Below are 22,301 nucleotides of genomic sequence, written 5' to 3'. Positions count from 1 at the left end.
CTTCGAGAGCTTACTCATTAAATAAACGCTGCAAGCGCACTCAAATGGCTAAAGTACTCGGCTGCTGACCCTTCTCCCCCATTCGCGGGATTGAATCTGGGCTTCGGCAGCAGCATTTTCCGTGGAAGCGAAATAGCTGTAGGCCCGTTTTCTCAGATTTGGGTGCGCGTTAAAGAACCCCCGGTGATCTAAACTTCCGGAGCTCTCCACTACGGCATCTCTTATAATATGGTGCTGTTGGGAGGTCAAACCCCACTTATTATTCAACAATAATCCCGGCACACGAGTGGGCTTTTTAAGAACATAGAACAAACTGCACAGATCACGTTCTCAGCATAATCTCCAAGGAACCTTTTGAAACAACGTTAAACCTTCCAAAAAGTTGTTCCGTAGCTGGTGCAACAGTTTCTGTGGGGGAAAGCAGATCACATAAATATAAATAAATAATGAAATAAGGGGTAAGATGCAGTGACTTCCTTTAAAAAAAAGCGTCGTTACAATACTGCAGAAACGAATGAGTTTGAGTTAGAAATAAAAAAAATATATGCCCAGTATGCCTGCATATATAAACACATGACAAGGGCATAATGAAGTTTGATGTCCTTGTTAGCGTGCACAAAACGGCTCAAGCTGCATCGCTAATGACCTCGGAAAGTGTCCTGTTTGTATTTTTGTGTAGTTTTTGCTCAAAAAGCTTGGTAAGGAAATTGTTGTGCACTAGTGTGTTGAGATCAGCTTTGTGACAGACGCAAAAGAAAATACTATGTGACATATATGGTTTCTTGCGGCATTTTCAATGTTCCCTGAGGCTTCTCGTAAAACTGCGACATTCGCTTCGCGGTAGCTCATCGCAGTGATAAGCAGAGGCAACGGTTATTACTTGTACAGACGATTGTGACTTGAAGGTCATCACGCCACCATCTACTAGGAACGTCTACAGCACCACGTCCAAGGTATTCTTTCGAGCAGAGGGTGGTATCATGGAAGCTTTCCTGGCTTGTTTTTATTTTCGTTTCTTAAGCTGCGATCACTCTCCTTTGAGGAAGCTGTTTAAAAAAAGCAGTGCCAAGCACCAGCTTCAACACGTCTTTCCCAGCAATTCCGTAATCGCCGGCGGGGTTGAGAGCCCATTAAGAATGCACCTGATCACAACGAATCGAAGGCTAAGTACGGAGAAAAATTGTGTAGAGTTCGTCGCAGTGGCAATCGTCTTAGCAACGCCACCTAGGAAAGTATATCAGGCCCACTCACTACTACGGCCATGGCCTGTGACGTCATTTATCAGTTGCAGCCTTCATCTCCTGCCGACTAGACGGGCGCATGCTTGCTCCCACCGTTCGAGATAGCAGGATTGCTTAGCCTTAGGGATCTGGTCGCTGGGTGCTCATCTTTTTTTGGGTGACTGCAGGACAATGGCCGTGTTTTTCTGCGCTCGTGAAATACTGCGTGATAATGCGATGTGCTTCGTTCACCGAATATTCACGTAGTGTACGTACACCTGCAAACTCTCCCGATTGGTAGTGCTACGCGTCCCACCATCACCGATATTGAGATTGTGCCGGAGGTTCGAGTGCTTTCATTCTCAGTGGGTTAAAAAAAAAAGCGAAGTGAGAGCGTGCCGTTCATCGCGATGACATCCATATTCGTTACTCCGAAATTCAAAGGAATGTGTTTGTCTGTACTAGTTGCTTTAAGGTTGTTTTGAAAGAACCACCTTTAGCACCTTCGGGTTCCCCCGTTGAATGTCGGGTGCGCTTCTGACTTGTTAGCCAGCATTGATATTAGACACATTTAGCTGATCACCACTGGCACTCACCCCGTGATAACGTAGCGTGCCGAGATGTTCCTAGGAACCACACAGGTGTCTGTTTTTTTGTTTTTTACAAGCGCGTTGGCCGAGATGCGGTCTGCTTGGCTGCTAAATGACGGTGCAACGAAGTAGACCAACCTTCACACTCCACTCAGCCAAGTTGAGGAGCGCCGCAAAATAGGCGTTTAACGCTTCACTGCTCACACCACAAACGCATCAAAATGAAGTATTAAACGTGCTTGTCTATATATTCTCGTAGCAGGCGTTTTTAATTAAGGGTCAGAAAACATTTCTCAATTTGCGCATAGCACCAAGAGATTATTGTGGAATGTCCGATAATCTGATCAAAAGGGAAGAAGGGCTCGCGTCTGGTGTCGTGCATCTGTTACATGCTACGTAGTGCTTTTTAAAAACCGCTGCTTCAATCATTTTTGTGGTGTTATAATTATCTGTCACTCTTCCTAAAGACCTTCGCCTCATTCATTGTCTCAAAATAAGTGAACGTAATGAGCGTCTGTGTATAAACGTCAAGTGCGACTCCATTTAAACTTCGCGCTCAAGTTCAGAAGGCAGTATCACTGACATTGCAATATCTACGTAAGCAAGAGCTTGATATCGCAAGTGGAAAGTGTGCAGTCGTGGCGCTGCCCAGACAGCCGATATCCGCTTACGGTGTAATAATTAGTGGGCGACTGGTGTAGTGCACCCAGAGTCAAAGGTTCTTGGGAGTCAGGGCCAAACCTCATAAGCGCGAAAATGCACGTGACAGCGACGAGTGATGTGACGTAGATCGTCTTCGCGCGATCAGTCGCTAGCACAGGCAAACCTCATTACCGCGACGGCTTCGGCGAGCGAACTGCACTGTTGCTGGCATGAGGCCGTCTGCTTGCACCAAAAAAACTGCGTAGCGAGTGGTATAGAATTTAAAAATAAGACATATATTTGTGTAATGGAAGGGAAAGTATTTATGAGTGCCTTGCAGCACTTTTTTATATGCACATGCGTAAACATTGCGTTATTTCCTGTTGCGCATACGTGACTCGGGCAGGGTCACGTGCACCTATGTACTCGTTGTCTTTTGTGGTTTTTCGCTATTGGCTGCTTTAGCCCAGGACTTCCGGGCGATGAGCGACGGTTTCCAAATCTGGAGAAACAAGCAATCGCGCGAACCTGACACGTCGCGCGAACGCCCTGTTTCGTCGTTGATAGCATCGCTCGTCGCTGTCGCTTGCATTTTCGCGCTTTAGAGGTTTGCTCTTCATGATCGACCGACACATGTCTTGGACATCCCCCCCCCCGGCAAACGCGTTATAAAGCGGCTGACTGCCATTCGCACTGATTCAGGTTCTTGCAAGCAATACTAGGACAATGTCCTTGCAGTCTATGTTACAGCTGTACAGGATATTATTTGAGTTTCTGTGGTAGAGCTTACCTCTAATATTTACTACGTACAAAACTAGCTTACACACACCCCCAAACACTCAAGCCCAGGTTCTCAGAATATGCATTCATTTACGAAAAGTGCATCAAGCACTGAAATAATTGCCATTGCACGGGCTACTCGATCAAGATGCACATCACTGTTGGAAAATTGTGTACTCGCTTCAGACAAAGTTATAGGAAGCCATCCCACTACTTGACAATATCCGCTGTTCAAAGGCCCCGTACGATATTCAGTGCAATTGGCTGTTCGCATTCTGCATCATTTACTTCAGATTTTACGCCTTTGGAGAGCGGCTGTATTCTCAACGGTGCCTGACCCTTCCACAAGTACGTCTTGCAATATCAGGGCTTCAGAAAAAATCAAACTTGCCTTCGATATCCTTTAAACAATTTAGCATGCTTCTCTTGCACGACATTTACAGTGACCACGTGCATATCTACACAAATGGTTAGACCGCAGCGTCTTGGTCTGGTGGCTCAAGGAATACGAACTCGAAGGAATAACCGATGCGAATCGAGCTGTTACATATCACTGCATCTACGGTGGCAGAAATACCGGCTCTGTGCGGTGGCCTAGGGCACATTGATTGCCAGAGATCAAGCAACTGGACTGTGTTTTCTGACTCGAAACCAGCCTTACCGTTCATGCAGTTAGTTCTCCGACGAGGTTTTACGAGCAGCTCACGCAAGAGATTTTCAAGCTTCATCATCACGTTACAGAAACACGCAATGAGGTAAACTTACACTGGTTACCTGGTTCTTGTGGGATCAGTGGCAATGCTTCCGCAGACAACGCGACTCACACATCCTTTCATAGAGAGCACACCCTTCCGATACCCAAATCAACGACAGACACTGCAAAGTAGCTTTTTCGCCTGGCACGTAGCCTGTGTCTGCTGCAGGGGAATACCGTAAGCATAAGACATACAAGAATCCATCAAATAAGCTTTCAACTTGACCTCCAACCTTCATCCGGACTTGCTTTGCTTCTTTTTCGAGCTTTGCTTTTTGTAGGTTTTAGTTAGGTGGCTGCCTTCACAAAAGCATATACAACGCTTATTGGAGTGACCGAAATTGCAGAATGCGACGCCTGCGGCACCGAAGAAGACATCGGTCATCTGCTCAGCTATTGCCCTCGATTTGCCTCTAAGAGAGGAAAACTCCCTTACGCGTTGCGACAATTAAACTATTGGCCACTGCGTGCAGATACTTGTGGAGCACAGTCTATCCTTCATCGGCTCACAATGCAATCAAATTCCCTTGTTCTTCTTTAGCACTACGAATCTAGACGATTGCCTTGGACTCTTGTATAGTGCAACTAGTGCCTGGATGTCAGCCCATGTGCTGGCACAATTCTTGTTTTTTTTTCTCCGTCTCTCTTATCTTTCTCTCTCTGTCTCATCTCTATACCTGGCTTTACCGTTCCCTCAATTCAGAGTAGCCAACGCCACATATGCCTTGGTAACTTACTTGCGTTCACTTCTATTTACCCTCCTTCCATACTTGAAATACGTACTCCTGATCTTCAACCATACTTGGATGCCTCTATACACTTCAAAAATTTTTGTTCGGTTGCTTCCCAGTAAACGACATGTGGAGCCAAAAACATGTGACCAATTGTTTTCCTAAATGATTCTCAGGTGTGTGTGACCTGCATTTCAAACTGAAATGAGGACCACGGTGAGGTACACCAACCCAAACACAGCCAAATAGTACCAATGCACTCACTCAGCACAGAACACCACACAAGGTTTGCAAATGATACGGATCATTTCAATTGCAGGTTCTGGACTGTATTCAAGTGTGTGCGTAAATAAAAAATGAAGAATGAATCAGTTTCTCCTATTTACTTCGTCCTTCTTTTGGGCTTTCAAACTTAACTCTTGTTTTATTCATTAGTAGATTGTATTAGAACTTTATTATCTGAGGAAAAGCAGTGAGAATTGTTATGATGTTTAGGTTCATATTGCGGAATAACGTTACGCAGGCTATTCACCAGAAGCCCCTTGAACTCCTTAACTTATGTATCAACATTTGGTTTGTCAGTGACATGTGACCACTCATTGGCTGACAAGTAATATTAGTAATGGAGATTTTACTTTTCACAACCACAATATGATTACCAGAGACGCCGTAAAGTTGAGGGCTCTAGAACTTTTGACCATGTAATATGCTTTAACGTACACTGACATCGTGCACTACACGGGTCTCTGCCATTTTGCATTCATAGAAATGCGACAGCCTCGGCCCTATCAAGCTCACAACCTCTCGATCAGCAACCGAGCACTGTAGCCACCGTTTCACCTAGGCGGCACTTTCAAAATAATGTGCTCAGGCGTAGTGTAAAACAGTATGTTTCATGCAGCTATGATATATAAAATGTGTGTGCTTCTTGAAGCTGCGGTGCCATTGGTGATTTATATATACAGAGGTGAGGCTTCCCTACTGAAAAATCCTGTACAAATAGGACCCGTATCATACGATGTTATTGGATACGGGGATTATGGGCCATATGGGGGATACAGGGATTACGGGCCATATGGGAGATACAGGGCTTATGGGGCATACAGGGGTATATGGGCCATACAGGAGTTAAGGGGTTTGTGGGTAATATAGGTGATAGGGGTCCGAGGAATTCTCCGGTCCTGCTGAAAATCATAATATAGTGCAAAAAAGAGAGAACAGTCACACAAAACCACACACCATATAATTTTAAGCAAGCATAAACTAGCCCAAAAACAAGTCCTTCCGCAGAACAACCCCGGTTACTTTGGGCAAGTAGTAAGGGTCATAAGTAATGTTTGCCTAAGCATGGTAAGAAGGCTATGCCAGTTTATAAAGTGTAAAAAATATGAATATGCCACAATGGGCAATTTAATGGTGCTTCGAAAGTGCAGTTGATTAAAGGAGTGGAAGTGTTGTATGTAGTGTAGTGTCGGGACATTTGAGAAAAACAAGACAAATACTTTTGCATCCTCGAATTTATTTATATGATCAAACATTTTGCAAGGAAGTGTGTTTATCTTTCTCAGCCTGCTAGGTGCATGCATATCTGCTGGCCGATTCACAAATTTTGCAAAACCATTTGCTTAGTACTGGGCAAACACATGTAGCACTTACTAAATACTTTAGTTATTTGTTTAACTGTAAGTTAAAACATAAAGCAAAATACCATAAAGAGTACTGACACAAAATTTTGTGGCTAATATAGCCTACGACATCGATTCCCTTGAACATGCGTATATCTACAAATTGGATGAACAATTATAGCTCAGATGGCCAATTATATGAATATTAAAGTTTGCGTGCCTGAACCAGTGCTATATGCCGCATCTCGCATCATTGAATCACTGAAAGTGACCTGAAGCTGAGTCCCAACTTCCAGGTGCCACCATTGTTGCCGAGCTCAGAGTTGGCACAGCTACATTATTGACATCATAGTCGTTGTTGCCTTTTGGCCACACTTGTGCTAGCAGGCTACTATTCAGTGACTGCTGTGTCCATGCCTAATGTAAACATGTGGAACGTGAGGATGCCCCAAGAAAATCTTTGCACCCAAACGAGAACGATCAACTTGACGACAACGACATTGTGCTGCATATGCAGCAGCAAAAGAATGTGAGCACATAACGCAGGCAGCACGGAAGTGCGTCAGTGTTCTGTGTGTAAGGAGGAAGAAGAACAATACGCCATAGTGGACCATCTCTTAAGCCAGAAGCGCCGAGCGGGAGCTGTTTGCCCCAGCGGTTTGATTACTGTGTCGGTTGTCACCGCCCACTTTCACTATTGATAGACCTGCTGTGCAAGTGCTTACACCTGGAAGCCCCGTTTATGTGTACCATTTAGCACACTAGCTGGCATATATTTGTTGCATTCCGTGGCTCGTGTTCTCAGAGCTGTGCCAAGATAAAACTAGTCTATAATAAACAGACAGCAATTGTCCATCTGTCCCATGCTGCAGCAAGCAATCCGCCACATTGTGACTAATAGGCTGTCAACAATGTTAATATTGCAAGACGAAAATTTGCGTCAGTACCTCTTTAAGCAATATTCACTAGCCACAACCTCCAAATTTCTCACTGTCAGGGCCCCGTTCAGGGGCACCTGTTTGTCCTCTTGATGCACAAATACTCCAACACGGGGCTACTATGAGGCTCTTGTTCTGAAGCTGAAGGACACTCCACAGGAGCTTTGTGGCCTCCTTGCATCACGACCGCAGCCTCGCCCACTGCTCCTTCTTCTGCCTCTCAAATGAACCTGCAGGAGAAAAATGTCTCTGTGATCGTTTTTTCTGGTGTGGGAGTTAACATCGTTACACTCACTCTCAAATTATTGCTTTAAAACTTAAAACTTACTAGCACAACTACTTCAAAGAACAAAGTTTCAATAGTGAAAACTGATCCAAGAGGTTCCACAATTTTGAATTCAAACAGGTAAATAGAAGGTCTCACAGAAGAATATGCGTGGAGCTCTAGGCACGTGCATGAGTTGTGATCTGTGGTCTTAGCACAGCATTTAGAAGGGCACATGTCTTTTCTACTGAGAACGAAAAATGGGGTGAAAAATGTGAAGTAAACAATAAGTAGGGGTACACAAATATTCATATTTTTGAATATCTTTTGAATAATGTTTGCTATTCGATTCAATTTGTACTGCAAATTTTGCTATTTGAACTATTATAACTTACCAGAGACAAAACAAAGTCAATGTCTGACTGATAGGGACCCTCCAAATTTTTAATATGTTTCACCTCATCACACTCGTATTGCGTGAAAGCTGCCTTTCTGGCTCTGCTACGGTCACAAATGTACTGACTCTAGAAAAGGTTGATCCTAACAAGGAGATGATAGGTGTGGCAGAGGCAAGGGCTTATTTATAGTGGTTTTTGACCTGAAATTTGATCAACTCTTCGGCTGCATGAAATCGTGCATATAAACACATTCGTGCATACATAAATTCAATTGTGCAGTGCCTTATTCTTTATAAGGCAACTACGAAATGCCACCTTACCAACACTTATCAATTTTGCCAAAAGGAAGACTTTCATCTCATAAGAATAAACATTGGAAGCCTCTCCAACTTTTTTCTAGAATTTCACATGAAGTATTTGAAAAAAATTCTAGAAGTATACAAGAAATTTCAGAAAAATATTCAATTTGCACACACACTTCAATATTAGAATTCACTTTGGCACACATACTATAACAATAAAGTTCAAGAGAAGTGGGAAAATCAGAAATAGTTGAGCATTTTATCGGACACTTGTGCCACAGAGAATTATTCTCCTTGTTCTTCAAGCACTTTGAAGATGTTGAAGCAGGCAAAACCATATAAAGCATAGCCAATTAAGGGCACACTTGCACCAGAGAGAGCTTTTCCTCCTGTTTTTCAAATGCCTTGACGGTAACATTTAATGTCCAGCAATTTAAGGGCCCCGGTCATCTACTGTCATCACTTAAATCGTTTTCAAATTGTTCTTATAAAGTGTAGCAGATGGCAGATATACAGGAATTAGGCATACTAAAATGGGCATTTCTTTCACAAATTCAGTATAGTATACACAACACTCTCCATGAAGCAATTTAAGTCGCCCAGCAACCCTTTTCGGGCATGGTCAGAAAATGCTGCCGAGGGTAGTCGAGGCACCTGAGAGCATGTGAGACAGACATAATAGGGCAACACGCAGCTTGTTATTCATAATTTATTATCAGTCACCTGAAAAACGCTGTTTCTCCTGAACAAATAAGGCTCCGAATTCAACTGACTGCGCTTCAAGTGCAATGTGTACAACCGAAACCGGAGGCTGCCACATGCCCCTGCACCTGTTCGTGATTACACTGAAAAGAAGCCCCATGTTTGAAGAAAAAAAAGGGGGGGGGGAATAAAAATAAAAGAGCTCAAGTTTAGAACGCACGTTGATAAAAAGGCATAGCTTCTTGTCCCCAGTCATCCCCTCCCGCGTGGCTTTGAGTGAGCTCACTCGAACGAAAGGTAAAAGAAAGTACGTAAAGCATGTGACGAATTCCTGTAGCTCCGCTAGTACTTCGCAGATTGCAAAATTTTTTCCAACAGTCGATTTGGGATGAATAAGTTTCTCTAATGAAGACATTTGATGATTACTTGGAAAGGCTTTTCAGGGCTTCTTCATTACAAGGCAATGCGAACATGTGCCTGTAACATGAAGGTAGGAACTCTTCAACCTGATATGGTTTTGTTATGGCACAACGTAGTCATCACAATTCCAGCTTCCAGTTTTAAATTTAGTCGACCTGTTCCAAAACTTTACCCACTGTACAAACCACACCTTTAAATCAGTAAACTATTCAAAAATGAAGAAAATGCAATTATTATGTGAGCAAATACAGTACGTGGATATAAAAAAGATAAGTGCAAGCAGAAGGAGTGTAAATGGCATGCATGAGGAATGTCGTGTAACTGGTAGAGATTAGTATTAATGCATCAACAGCAAACAAAACAAAAATTTTCAAAAAAAAAAGCACAGCTGCCTACTTTGTTGTTTATGAGGGCCAGAACTGTAAGCGGCAGTCCCATCACTGGGTGCTGCCCCTCGAAAAGCAAAAAAAATTTATAATTAAGTCAGCTATAAAATAAGGTGATTCCACTAAAGCATGCAACCACAGCTGACACAAATGAGCATTTAAACAGCATTAAAAAAGAAGCGCCCAAGCACAGCCCCTAATGAGCCCTTTGCAGCTACACGAGCTATCAATAGCTGTTTCTCTGAAGCATGCATGCTCCTGCACCCTCCTCTGAAAGAAGGCACCGCGCAATAGCCAGCATGCTTCACACCAAATGCTGGTGCAAAAGCCCCCCGAAAAAATGAGAACTCAGGACACAATGTCATGTGGAAGCCGCTACAGTGCTATGAGAAAAGCATGCAAGAAACTTATTCATTTCAAGCCTTTGCCTTTATTTTGCTATGCATGGATGAGTCATGTCAATATTCCTCGAACCAGGGTGCAAATGGCAACTATTGACACCCTTGTTCAAGAATTATAGCAATTGAGAATCGATATTAGCAGTTACCTCTTTTGGATTCAATCTCACTTAACTCTACAAAACAAAACGCTGGTTAAAGCAAATGTGAGTGCTCCCAAGAGTGAAGGGTTTTTGTGTTGTTAGTGACTAATGACGAAGTCTGGTGAGTCAACTTACGAGTCCTTTAAATTTGATTATCTTTTTCACCTATAGTTTCAGTGCTCCATAAAAGCAATATATTGCATAATAGGTGCTCCAGCTGGCACCTTGCAGTGTCTCGTGGCAGTGTAGCGGCCTCCCTCCACATGGATTTGCGCCTTGAGCTCTCAATTTTCACAGCTCACACATATCTCAATGCACAAGCATTTGTGCACCGACTCAATATTTATAGCTGAGAGGCCAGAACTACAAGTAGGGGGGGGGGAGTCGAGGTTCTTTGACATGCCCTCCTGTGAATTTCTTCCCGGGACATTCTCATAAAATATCTGAGGTGCCATCTCTTTGAATACAGATTACCTTACTGGGTTGCAGTCACTATATAAAGGTCTGAGATTGAAAGGTTGTAACTGGAGCACCAATTATGCAACACATTGCTGTTAAGGAGCATTGAAACCATGTGTGGAAAAGATCATCAACTGGAGCACCAATTATGCAACACATTGCTGTTAAGGAGCATTGAAATCATGTGTGGAAAAGATCATCATATTTTAACGGACTCGGAAGTCTACTCACCAGACTTGTCAGACTTGCAATGAGCAGCGAGTCTGAGTCCACTAGTAAGGCCTAAGGAAAAAATATATTTCATGAGTGAGTGTGAATGATTCGCAGATTTCTTTTTAACCTATGCAGGGTGCTGCTCAATATAAGCACGCAGAGACAGGGTAAATGCAGAAGTGGTTCAGCTGGTAAGGTAATGTGTTATGATATAGAAGAGTTCTTCGGTTGTCCAGAGAAGTGTTACATTATTAAGTAGTACCATCGATCATCTTACATCGCTGCCGAGAAAAACACTGACCAGAAAAAATTTGAAACAATGCAGTGTGATGTTTTGCATACAAAACAGCTCCTAATAGCACCTTAATAGGGCATCAGTCAGTCGGTCTATGATGAAGATTTTATAGATGATGCTGTGCAGTCACTGAGGAGGTGTTTTGAAAGAGAGTCTCGACACTGAGGAGTAACAAGTATTCACCGACTGCAGCAGGGGAGCTCCTGGTCAATACTGCAGTCTACATGGATGGACTAGTCGGGCTGGTGATGAAATCATTGCTTGAAGGATCGAATATTCTGGAGTGCCTGAGTTTCATGCTTGCGATGAGTAATACTTGATGATTGTCTCACCATCATTGTTAGACCCATTTGAGTTGTCAAGTGATTTAACTAGCCATTCATTTAGAATAAAATATTGCAATGGCAATTATATGGACACTTTCAACAGCTGCTACCATTGAACATAAGGGCGCAGTTATGAGTGCTGGTGCGTGCTATTTGGATAAATATCACTACACGGCTTGTTTACGTGGTGTGCTCTCAGCACTTTCTATTCGTTGAGACTACCGACAGCACAAAAACCCACTCACTCTCCGCAGCACTGACATTGACTTTAACCAGTGTTTCGTTTTGTGAAATGGAATCTCAAGAGTTAAGTGCTAACCTTTGTATAGCATTCCCATTTGCTCCTATTTCCTTCATTGCTTCGTGCTTGTAACAAAACTCTGAGCTAAGACTTTATCTTTGGACCCCAACCAGCATTTGCTGGCGTGCTAAAACAGGGGTACAACAGCCGAAATAGCATTTGGAGCAATTTTTGGAGCAGCAAAATGTTACTTTTGGAGCACTAAATTCCAAGTTCGGAGCTGGTTATGGAAAAAAAGAACATGCATTTTTATCATGACAAAGCGAATTTGGAGCACTATAAAAAAAGGTGGCTTACATTTAGAGAAAAAACATGTATAAACAGTTCAACATAACCTAAATTATGTAGTGTGAGCATACTATTTACTACTATTTCAATGAAGGTAGTATTTTGAACCACCTCGCTAAGGAACCAATGATAAAGCCTATATTAGCGTTTACTGAACCTGTTAAATCAATTGACAAACTCTGAGAATTTCAATATCAATCTGCCGATATTGTGAGCTTGAAATCTGGAAGATTCGTAAAAACGAGAAGTAGAGGTGGTGAAAAAAAAAATTGGTGCACAATTTAGTTTATTTCTGTAGAGAAGCATAAATGTCACACACTGCTTCAAATGATTGACAGTAGCTTATTTATACGTCAGTAATTATACTGGTACTCAGAATTTAATGGTGTACAAACGCATGAGTAACTGAGCAAGATGTGAAGTGTCCCAGTATCGCGAACAGCCCCTTGTAAATCTCAACACGCTTTTTCGCAGGCACCGGTCTAGTGCGGCAAAGGTGACTCAAGCAGCTTTAGAACGAAAGTCAACAAATTTTCTTACCGCTCACCACCCCCCTCCCACCCACCCTTTTCAGCATGGGGCTATGTGCCGCTTCGGCTACCTTGCAAGACGAGTTTGACCAGATAAAGTAACAATGGCGCACCCCCGTTGCCCCGGCGACGGTACTAGATATCTATGGCCAAGACCGTGGCAAGGACACAGCTTCCAGCCAAAATTTGTTATTTGCCACTGCTAAGGTAATCAACACCGGCATTTACAGCACGTCGAAGCCTTATTAAGCCATATCCGCGTTTCTGGCAAGAGAACTTACATTTTCCGCGAAGGGTTGGTGCAACACATTTTTGTTTTAAAGTTCTGCCATCCCGCCGATACGTATCTGTTGTGGTCAGCGGACCGATAGACATGCAGTGTTGTTACTTTATCAGGTCGATCACGTCTCACGAGCATAGGGTGGGTGGCTAGATTATTTTAGGTATATTCTAGGCAGTTTACTTCGGGTTTGCACGCTTTTAGTGATGGTGCAAAGCTGCAGGTGGCCGACATGGCCTGCATTGCTCACCGCAATTAGTACACCTGAAAAAAAATTGAGGCTTGCTGGGCATTTTGGCGCAGCGTGGTGCAATTTTAACAATTTCACGGGTTTGGCCCAGCTCGGTGCAACAATCAGGAATTGTATCAAATTGGCGCGATTGGCACAGCTGCTGCACCCCTGCTAAAAGGGCCTGATGTTAAACTGTTCAAGCTTTAGCAGTGCATTTTGGGGGATGTTAAGTCAGCCATTGGAGTCTACCTGGTCACTGCCTCCAATTAAGGGGTAGCGACAATAACTTTTCTGCTCTATGTATCTACTTTGCCATTATTGAATATGACAGCTCTGCAGGTGTATGTAAACACTGCCTTACTTCAGAGCACTGTGTTGATTAGAGAAGACCGGCAAGTCCCAGACTTCCACAAATTTTTTACCCTATTGTAATCATTTTTGAGCATGTAATGATAGCAACCAGAAGTTTATACTAATTTGTTCAGAGCGTTGCGTTCTATTGACCGAACCAAAGTATGGTTTACTTTATTTAAAAAATTGCATATTTTTGCTCCTGTACATGATTTTGGACATTTTGCACACTTTCTTTAAGATCAAATGAAAGTTATTCTAAAGGATCAAGTTCAGTTCAGTACACCACCATGTGTTGCTTGAGTACGTGCACAAACAATCAGCATGACATCTTTTGCCATTTTAAAATTATCATACTGACATAACAAAAAATGCCATTTCGAGAAGATGGAGTTCTACATATGCAATAAAATTGCACATTTTTTTTTCTGTGCTGACTTATTTTTTTTACTGTGCCACCTTATCTATTTCACTGTGTCTGACTTCGGTAAATGCTTAAACAACACTAGTTGGACAGCCTTTTCTTTTTGCTAAAAAATGCTAACTTCATGCTTTTCGTCAATTTAGAAAGAAAATAAGCTACAAATATACCATATATAAAAGGGCCATTTGCTTTCAGGTCGCTTTTTTCAGTTGATTAAAAAAAGATACGCAGGATGAGGACAATACTGTAATATATCAAGCAAGCGCCCTAACATAAGCAAGTTCCATCCTCTCTCTTCCAAGATATTTAAAACATGTACGAACAACTGAGCAAGCACTCCCCCCCCCCCCCCCCCACCTTTTTGCCATTTCTGTAGTTTCCTTCACTTTCTTTATTTAGAAGCGCAACGAGGTTGCAGAATCATAGTGAATTCATGCATATTTATGAAAGTGTATCAGTTTCGTTGGAAGCACATGCAACTTTTTCACCATAATCTTGATTTTTTGATGCAAGACAGAGCAAGAACCCCCCCCCCCCTCCAATTCTCGTCACATTCACCATAGTGGGAGCACTCGCTCAGGATTGCACGGTACACGAAAATTGTAGAAAAAGAATCTGCTTTCATGTCTAGTAAACAATGAAAAAGTACTTTCTTTTAACGTTTGCTTACCCTGCTCCCTTCATACACAAAATTAATAACATAACCCTTACAAATATTATTTAGTTCTGTAGCAAGGAAATATGCTGCCCACTGATATTTTGAACTGCTCTTCTGTCAAATTTATGAACAGAATTCAGAACTTATCTGAACACCTGTATACTATAAAATGTGCATATTTCTTGCTCTTACTTGCTTTGTACATAAGTTCGATTTATTGTCCTCACATTTTTGTGTATTCAAGTTCAAGCCATTCCTGCATTGGCCCGAGAAGGGGCCTGCAATATTGTAAAATAAAATAAAAGTAAGCTACTTCGAAATTCACATAAACTTGGTTCCCTACACTGACAGACACACGTAGTTTCAACCCTGTTCAAGAAGCATGAAGTTGGCAGACTTGTCACTTATTCTGCCCATTGAAAACATCAGTGCTATTGAAAGCTAAATTTCTTAACAGTACACACTTGCCTGACAGCTTCTTCTTGAAGCATGTGAAGCCCTGTCAAGGTGAGGCATCATTGGGAAGGACTGTGGTAGCGGCTCAGAAGTTGTAATACTGGTTGTGATGCAGCAATGGCTGAAGTGAAATATAGGTCGTGGTGGTGGTAGCAGCAGCTGCAGTGTTTCTGCCGAAGGTGCCTGACCTGGAGGATATCATTGAAACCTAAGGGGTGACAGATAATAGGCATTAAGAAATCATGAAAAAGAATGTTCACTACATTATAGAAATTTGCAACTTAGAGTAATGGACAGCTGAGCTTATTGGTAGAGATTTATGTTGGACTTCTGTGAACATAATAAGCGAGAAGCGTAGCATGTAAAGGGTGTGTCGTGGGTAGTACCTACATTCACAACATAGCTCAGGGGCTAAATAGAGTGATAAACAGATACAACATAAATGCATTATGGCCACCAATAGACTAGGTACTAGGCGAGATATAATAACATGCTGAAAAACATCGAGAGGGGACAAGAAGCTGGACTCACATTTGTTTCGTAAACACACCAAAAATTTTGTTGATTACCATACAGGCGTAAAGTAACATGTTCCTTTTAGCTTCGGCCATACCTACATAGGGAAGATGGGCCAGTGTTAACTATAGATGAATGAAAAAGAAGAGAGCGCGAACTACAGGCTCACCGAAAATTCTATCTTTAAATTGTCGAAGGTGTGTTGAAAGCACAGGCCGACCAAAAAAAAAGAGTGAAGCTCACTCAATCGCAAAATGTATTTGCACATATAGCTCATTCAGATTCTCATTTATGGCCCAATCCGAGTTTGAGTGACTCGGCTTGTGAGGGAGTTTGCCGACCTATGGCTGAGAGGGGTTCTGAAGTCTGCCATTCCTTTCCTCCAAAGCCTCTATTTGTTGCTCAATCCACTCGTTCAATTGTAAAAATTTTCTCTTTCTGGAGGAGGCTCAATCAAACAAGCTTCTAATTGCCAGAGCCATCCTACACGGCTCTTTTTCTTTCTTGAATCGCTGCCTTCTGCGACTTTTTTTTTTTTGGAGGGGTGGGGTGGGGGGCCTTGGGAGTGTATATAAAACCCAAAATATTACCACTCAGTAGAGACGCTCTAAATGCCATAAAATCCAGAGTAAGCACTCCTGACAGAGCAAGCACCTCCCTACTTTCTTGCTAAATAGAGGTGCTAAATAAGTAGCCTCTTCTCCTCTACCACCATCTTCACTGTTTTCATTTGCCGAGTGAATGCGAAATAAAGCCGTGTATGCATGGGCATTCAAGAAAGTGCTTAAGTAGACGCACAGATGTGCATTTTTTATTCTCAGTGATTCTTCCACTTCCACGTTAAATATTGACCGATGACTGAGCAAGAGCCTACTCTTCAAACCTTGTCGAATTATCATTCACTCTCCAGGAGCACTTGCCGAGAATTTTTCGATGAACACAACATACTACAAAGTCTGTACTTTCCAGTTACATGTACCTCAAGACTAGAGTTGCAGTAACTACCTTACTAAGTCATATATTACTTCATAGGTAGCCATGAATATTCACTTGAATATCATACTGTCTGCTGTGTTGCTGACCGCAACAACTGCATGTGCTCCTTAATTTATAACTATTCAATAATTGCACATCATATTTGCAGACTGATGTTTATACAGTGATTTACCAACATGAATTTATGCAAATCATTACAAAATTAACTGCTTCATGAACGTAACAAACATATAGTCAGCATGAGTATAACTTGAGAAGCTTGCTTTGGCATGTTGACACTCCGGAGATACATTTCAGCTCATAAAATACAATGCCTATATTTTTCAAAGTCAAACTGGCCTCCGAATAAAAAGCAATTAAAATTTCATGATGCAACGCATATGTGTTGTACGATTTCTTTAGTGTGCCTGTCTATCTTATGAGGTCACAGCTTTCAGTTCTTGACGCAAAACCCATGTAAGCATGCCTCGGATAAGTGTGAAATGTGTGCTAGAATTCAATTTCAGGGTGCTGAGCAGTGCAGTGCAGCTGAAATTCATCGAATATTGAGCAACGTGTACAGCACCACTTTCAATACATGACAGCAAGGCACTGCAATAGTGTAGAAAATTAGAAGCATGATGTACAATATTTACAATGCAAACTGACTGGGAATGAAGCAAGTGTAAAACTATGATTTTGTTGACTGAACGGATCAGATAATTCGGTAAAATCATGGGGTCAGAATTTTTGGGCTGAGTAATTCATTTCCCAAAATATTGCAGTCAGCTCAATACAGCACAGCTGGTATACCATGGTTGGACACAGAGTGAGACTCTAGTGCTGCAAACTGCGTGCAGTCAGTTCCTAAAATGCTGACTGGTCATGAAAACAAAATGATAAACGGGTGCCATTTTGACATTTCTCTGGCACTACCATGATGTACTCCAGAACTAAAGGTGCAATACAAACAGAAGCATTCCGATAAGCGCAAAGAAATTCAAGTGAACCTTCTCCAAGAAGAAGTGCATGGCTGCTGTGTTTGGGGAGATAAATGGTGGTGTTTCCTTGATAAAATAGGTGAGGCTTAAACCCACAAAGACTCATGAGATTTGCCATCTGCATCGGCTCCTAGTTAAAGATATTCGTGACACGCTGTTTCGCTGGCCACGCTTTTGGAGACGTAGACAGGGCTTTTCTTTCAATTGTGTTGAAATTTAGTCATTTGCACAATCATAGTCAGCTGTGCAGCTGTCGAAAATAGCGCCAAACGGGAAAAAATGTTCAGATTCCCTTGGAACAAAGATAGAAAGTTGAAGGAAATTTTGTGGAGAGACATGACGAGTGGTATATGTCTAGCGTAAGGTGAGTAATATTTATCGACAATCCTGCATGGATGGTTTCGTTTGACACATTCGGTATTTATGTACAGGCACTCCAAGCAAAGATCCATGGCAGGTTGACTACGTGCCATCAAAATATTGGCACGTCGAAAGAGAATCTAAGGTGCCAAGACTGAAGTACAAAAGTCGTTTGGATGTGTAGTTTTCATCAGCACAACCACAATCACTATCTACACAGCTACGACAAGCATACGGCATTTGTTTTAAAATGCACGGCCGCTATGCAACGTGCAGCCAGCTCTGAGCTTGATACAGAAAACAGCAAGACAGAGCAGCCAACAGCCGCACGATATCATGCCAGGGGTGACACCGTGGAATGCACGGCACCAATTGCAGTGATGTATACACAATTAGTAGTGGTTAAAAAGGTGACGACTTCGTACCAGTTGGAAAAAATGATGTGTCAGTAATGCTATGTAGACAAGAAAGGGCGCTCCACTATTCTATATATAGAACAGGTATACAATGTGTTGCTAGTGATTTCAACTGTTCCTCCAAGCATTCATTACGTAGTAAATTTATTCATACCTGATCTGGTACACATGCGAGCAGGACAGGTAACAAGGCTTAACAAACACGGTGCCTGACTGTGAGGTGAGCATCGCCTATACCAGCTTGTTCACAAAAACGATGCAATGCCGAAACGCCTAAGAAGCTCGACTTTACTAAATAAAAGTCGATGTCATTCATGAACATTTTACCAGGCCGTCACCGCTGAACACGTAGTTTTAGTAACATATGATACTCATTGCACATGATGAACGTTGATACAAGATACTATATATCCAACAATCTGAGACAGCGACAGAGTGTTTCAATTGCAAATGCAAAAACAGCTGAGCGCCCTCACTGAGGCAAACACGCAAAAATAAGCACATTAGTCGGTGATGTGCATTATTATGCAAGTGTAAAATTAGTTGAAAGACGTGACAACCAAGGCCACGCCACTTAAAAGAAAACACATAATTGTGATAGCACATACAGTCGGTTGTTTGCCACTTCAAATGAAAATATTATTTGGCAATCACAGCACATGCTTCTCTTTTGTGGTCAGTCGTAGGTGCGGCCATGCTATTGTGTGCTAGAAATTTGCAGCATATGCGTCGGGATACCATGAAGAAAGCGAGTGACACGGATAAACGCCAATACTCAAGGAGTGATGCAGCACGCAGAGAGCCATTGAAATGGTAGCTGGTGCAGATGGCATGAATCCCATGAGCCTTTGCAAGTTTATGCCTCACTTATTCATGGGACATGGCATGACCGTCACTGCAGTATTGTAGGTCTAACTCTCAAATGTCTACAGAGCGCAATTAAGAATAAGCAAAGAGAGACATAAGACACTGTCTTTTTTTTTTTCATGACAACAAGGGGCCACAGAGGAAGCAGCGGGAAGTTCAGTCGCCCAACACCATACAGACTCAACTTAGCTATCTCTGATTGCCATATTTTTGCTAACATAAAATGCTGGCTAGGAGGCCTGTGCTTTCACCCGGTCCTGTTCTTCGCTTTGCTGCTTGATGCAGACTCGCTTACTGAACTTCTAGGCGGAGAGTAAAGGAAGTTGCAAGGCAGACAGTTCTGATGAAGCCCTTGATCAACATTTGTTGTGCTGAATACTAAATCACTGAGACTCTTACATTACTAAGTCAAAAGTGTGGTTGCTAACTATTCGTGCTGTTCTTTTTCTTTGTAATAATCATCCCGGCAAAACTGACGTATTTACGTGTGGTGCCAGTATTGTTACTAATTATTTCTGTACCATTCTCCTTTCTTGTAATTCCACTGCAGCTTGGGCTATGCTAGGCTGAGGTATTGTGAATAAATAAATTAATGAGTTGGTGCTACACACTGTCAAATGTCTGAATCAAAATGGCAAATATGTACAGATGTAGCTGGTATATGTACCTAAACAATTCAAATTAAGCAGTCTTCATTTTCACTCTGGTTACTACTTCACGACCGAACAGAACTTGAAAAAAAAAATTGCAACATAGAATGAGTGACCCTTGCCTAGCCAATTAGCACAAATGTACATGAATGAGCGACTATTGTATAGACGTGCGGCTTGTGAAAGCAACCAGGACATTGGAAGTTAGCATTTTGTATATGTTGTTAAAATAAGTTTTACTATTAAACCACATTTACCTTCCAAGTTCTGACGTTCTTTTCACAGTCACTCTGGTAGAAAAGATTGTGTTGCACGGCGAGTCGTTTTTTTTCTCCATCTGCACGAGGTCAGTAAAAATAGTTTAATCAGAGAACACATAAAGTTGGAGAGCAGGCTACTATAAATAACCACACAAATGAAAACGTAGAATGTGTGACTATTACATGCGAACAATAAATAAATGCAATGTAGTGCAGGTTTGCCATCAGGAATAGCGACGTCGACTTGTTCATATATTAATAACTCTACCAGTGTCACACCGGACATTTCCAGCCCCATCAGGGCCGACCCGAATGCGGTTTTTGATCGCGATCAACAGTGCCAGCTACAACTTAGGTCACTGTGCAGCCGCACATAATACATTTTGATCCAGATCGGTCATGATTGCGATCGAAAGATCCCATGGGACACGAGCGCGCGGTATCAGGTGCAGCATGCCAACATACACAACACACGGATAAAATGTGCCACATAAAAAAATAAAACACACACGCACTCAAACATGTTTTCGTTGTGCCCTCCTTTGTTCGCCTAAACGCACGCCAGCGAAAACGTCATGGAAAATAAAATGACACTCACCTCAAAGAAGGTGGACATCCCTGTAATAGCAGCTCTTCTTGATGTCCTTACCCGGCTCACTTTGCCGATAATGGCCTTTTTTGCCATATCGGCAACGCTCAGCGATATGAAGCACTTCTCGAGGTTGTCCACAACGGCGCGGTAACCGTCTCCGAAAATGACGAACGTGACTTTTGGTGCACCCCGCATTTCAAATGACTTCTCACGGTTTTACTGAACCACATCTGTTTCACACCTGCCGCACAGTTCGAAGAGGCATAGAGGCTGCACACAGGAAACGTTTAAATCCGGTAGCACAAGACAAGCAACAAACCCCTTCGCACAACCTGCAAGCGCCATATTGACGACGAATGACTCCGAAATGGGCTTGTCTTGGCCGCTTGTCGTTAACCGACTCTCCCGCAGTTACAATGAAAAAAAAAAAAAAAACTCAAAGCTGGCGAGAAAGAGACAACTCATTGACACAATTTCAAATTCATAAACTCACGTTTTTTTGCACGCATAAAAAAGCATGTAGTAAGTTTGATTGGTCTCAATAGATTTTTTTTTTCACGCTACCAAAAATTTGTATTTTGGCTTCGGTAGTGCGGCTCTCAGGTGGTGTTGACTTATAGCTCGTAAACATCCGGTCGCGCAAAAATGCAAATGGCAGTTAAGCATTCTGCGATGACCCGTTGATTCTCATCGACGCAGTAACAAACTGGACCTACCTACAGCGGAGAGCATGTGGAAAAAAAAAAAGCTTTTTTGAACTTCACTAAGGTTCCCAGCTGATTATTGTTCAGCAGCATGCCGTGACGGCATACGTTAACTGGCGTACATAAGCATACATAATCGCCAAAAGAACGCGACCAGTACACCCAACTTCGAGGAGACCAACAGAAAAAAAAAACATATAAAAAATAAAATTCGTTCATGTTAATCTAGATTAACGACGAAAGCATAAAGCGCAGATCTGCGAGATGTTGACTATTTTTTGTTCAATACACAGAGTAATGGTAGAGATATTCTCGTCTGGGCCCTGTAATTAGTGTGTGGTGTTGTTTAGAATTTTTTCACGAACCGTAAGTGTTACATAGATGAGTATTCAGCTGACCTTACTGTATCTGTAAGCATTAATATATTCTTTATCTTGTATATGCATATGCCAGAATTCAGCGTAATAGTGTAAAAACAGCTGAGCTGTGGAGAATTATCTTTGGCTAAGTTGTAAATTATGCGTAAAGCTCTGTTTTGAATAAGGTGGAGCTTCTTTAAAGTGCTGCTAGTAGGAAGAACAATTAAAACGTGAGACAGCTTAACGCACGAGACTGGCCTGCCCATCCCTCAGCAACTTTTATGCTAACCAAACTTCTAGAATTTTACATGGCTAGCACATTTTTTATGTTTCTAGAGCTGCAAGTCACTGATTCCTGTCATAGCACATGCTCTACCCCGTGGCAAAAAAGTGATCCCTCTCGTATTAGTCACGACAATTTCTAGTGAACTTTTTTCAGTCACACTCCTTTTTTACTAACCAAAAATTCTACGAAGATTACGATATTACTTAAC

General features: G+C 42.2%; 1 protein-coding gene across 4 annotated transcripts; it reads right to left on the bottom strand.

Moving 5' to 3' along the window:
• Positions 1–6,216: 6,216 nt before the first annotated feature.
• Positions 6,217–21,171, bottom strand: LOC142765435 (uncharacterized). 4 transcript variants are annotated; one of them, XM_075866459.1, is made up of 4 exons: positions 20,751–21,171; positions 15,120–15,315; positions 10,985–11,035; positions 6,217–7,510 (listed from the first exon to the last, which is right to left on the bottom strand). In XM_075866459.1, exons 1-2 carry the CDS (start codon positions 20,937–20,939, stop codon positions 15,193–15,195), a joined length of 312 nt encoding a protein of 103 aa, XP_075722574.1. In that variant the 5' UTR covers positions 20,940–21,171; the 3' UTR covers positions 6,217–7,510; positions 10,985–11,035; positions 15,120–15,192. The 4 variants fall into 4 exon arrangements, with proteins under 4 accessions (XP_075722574.1, XP_075722576.1, XP_075722575.1 ...); XM_075866461.1 differs by lacking the exon at positions 10,985–11,035 and adding an exon at positions 20,150–20,229 and having other exon boundaries at positions 20,751–21,168; XM_075866460.1 differs by lacking the exon at positions 10,985–11,035 and having other exon boundaries at positions 15,116–15,315.
• Positions 21,172–22,301: the final 1,130 nt, after the last annotated feature.

The sequence above is a fragment of the Rhipicephalus microplus genome, chromosome 6 (genome assembly GCF_043290135.1).
Source record: "Rhipicephalus microplus isolate Deutch F79 chromosome 6, USDA_Rmic, whole genome shotgun sequence".
Classification (NCBI taxonomy): domain Eukaryota; kingdom Metazoa; phylum Arthropoda; class Arachnida; order Ixodida; family Ixodidae; genus Rhipicephalus; species Rhipicephalus microplus.
This window is presented reverse-complemented; position numbering and strand designations above follow the sequence as displayed.

Excerpts from the sequence above, each read along its gene's own strand:
- LOC142765435 (XM_075866460.1), bottom strand. The coding sequence starts at position 20,939 with ATGCGGGGTGCACCAAAAGTCACGTTCGTCATTTTCGGAGACGGTTAC. Across the intron at positions 15,316-20,750 it reads GGATGTCCACCTTCTTTGAG|GTTTCAATGATATCCTCCAG; the intron begins GTGAGTGTCATT and ends GTCACCCCTTAG.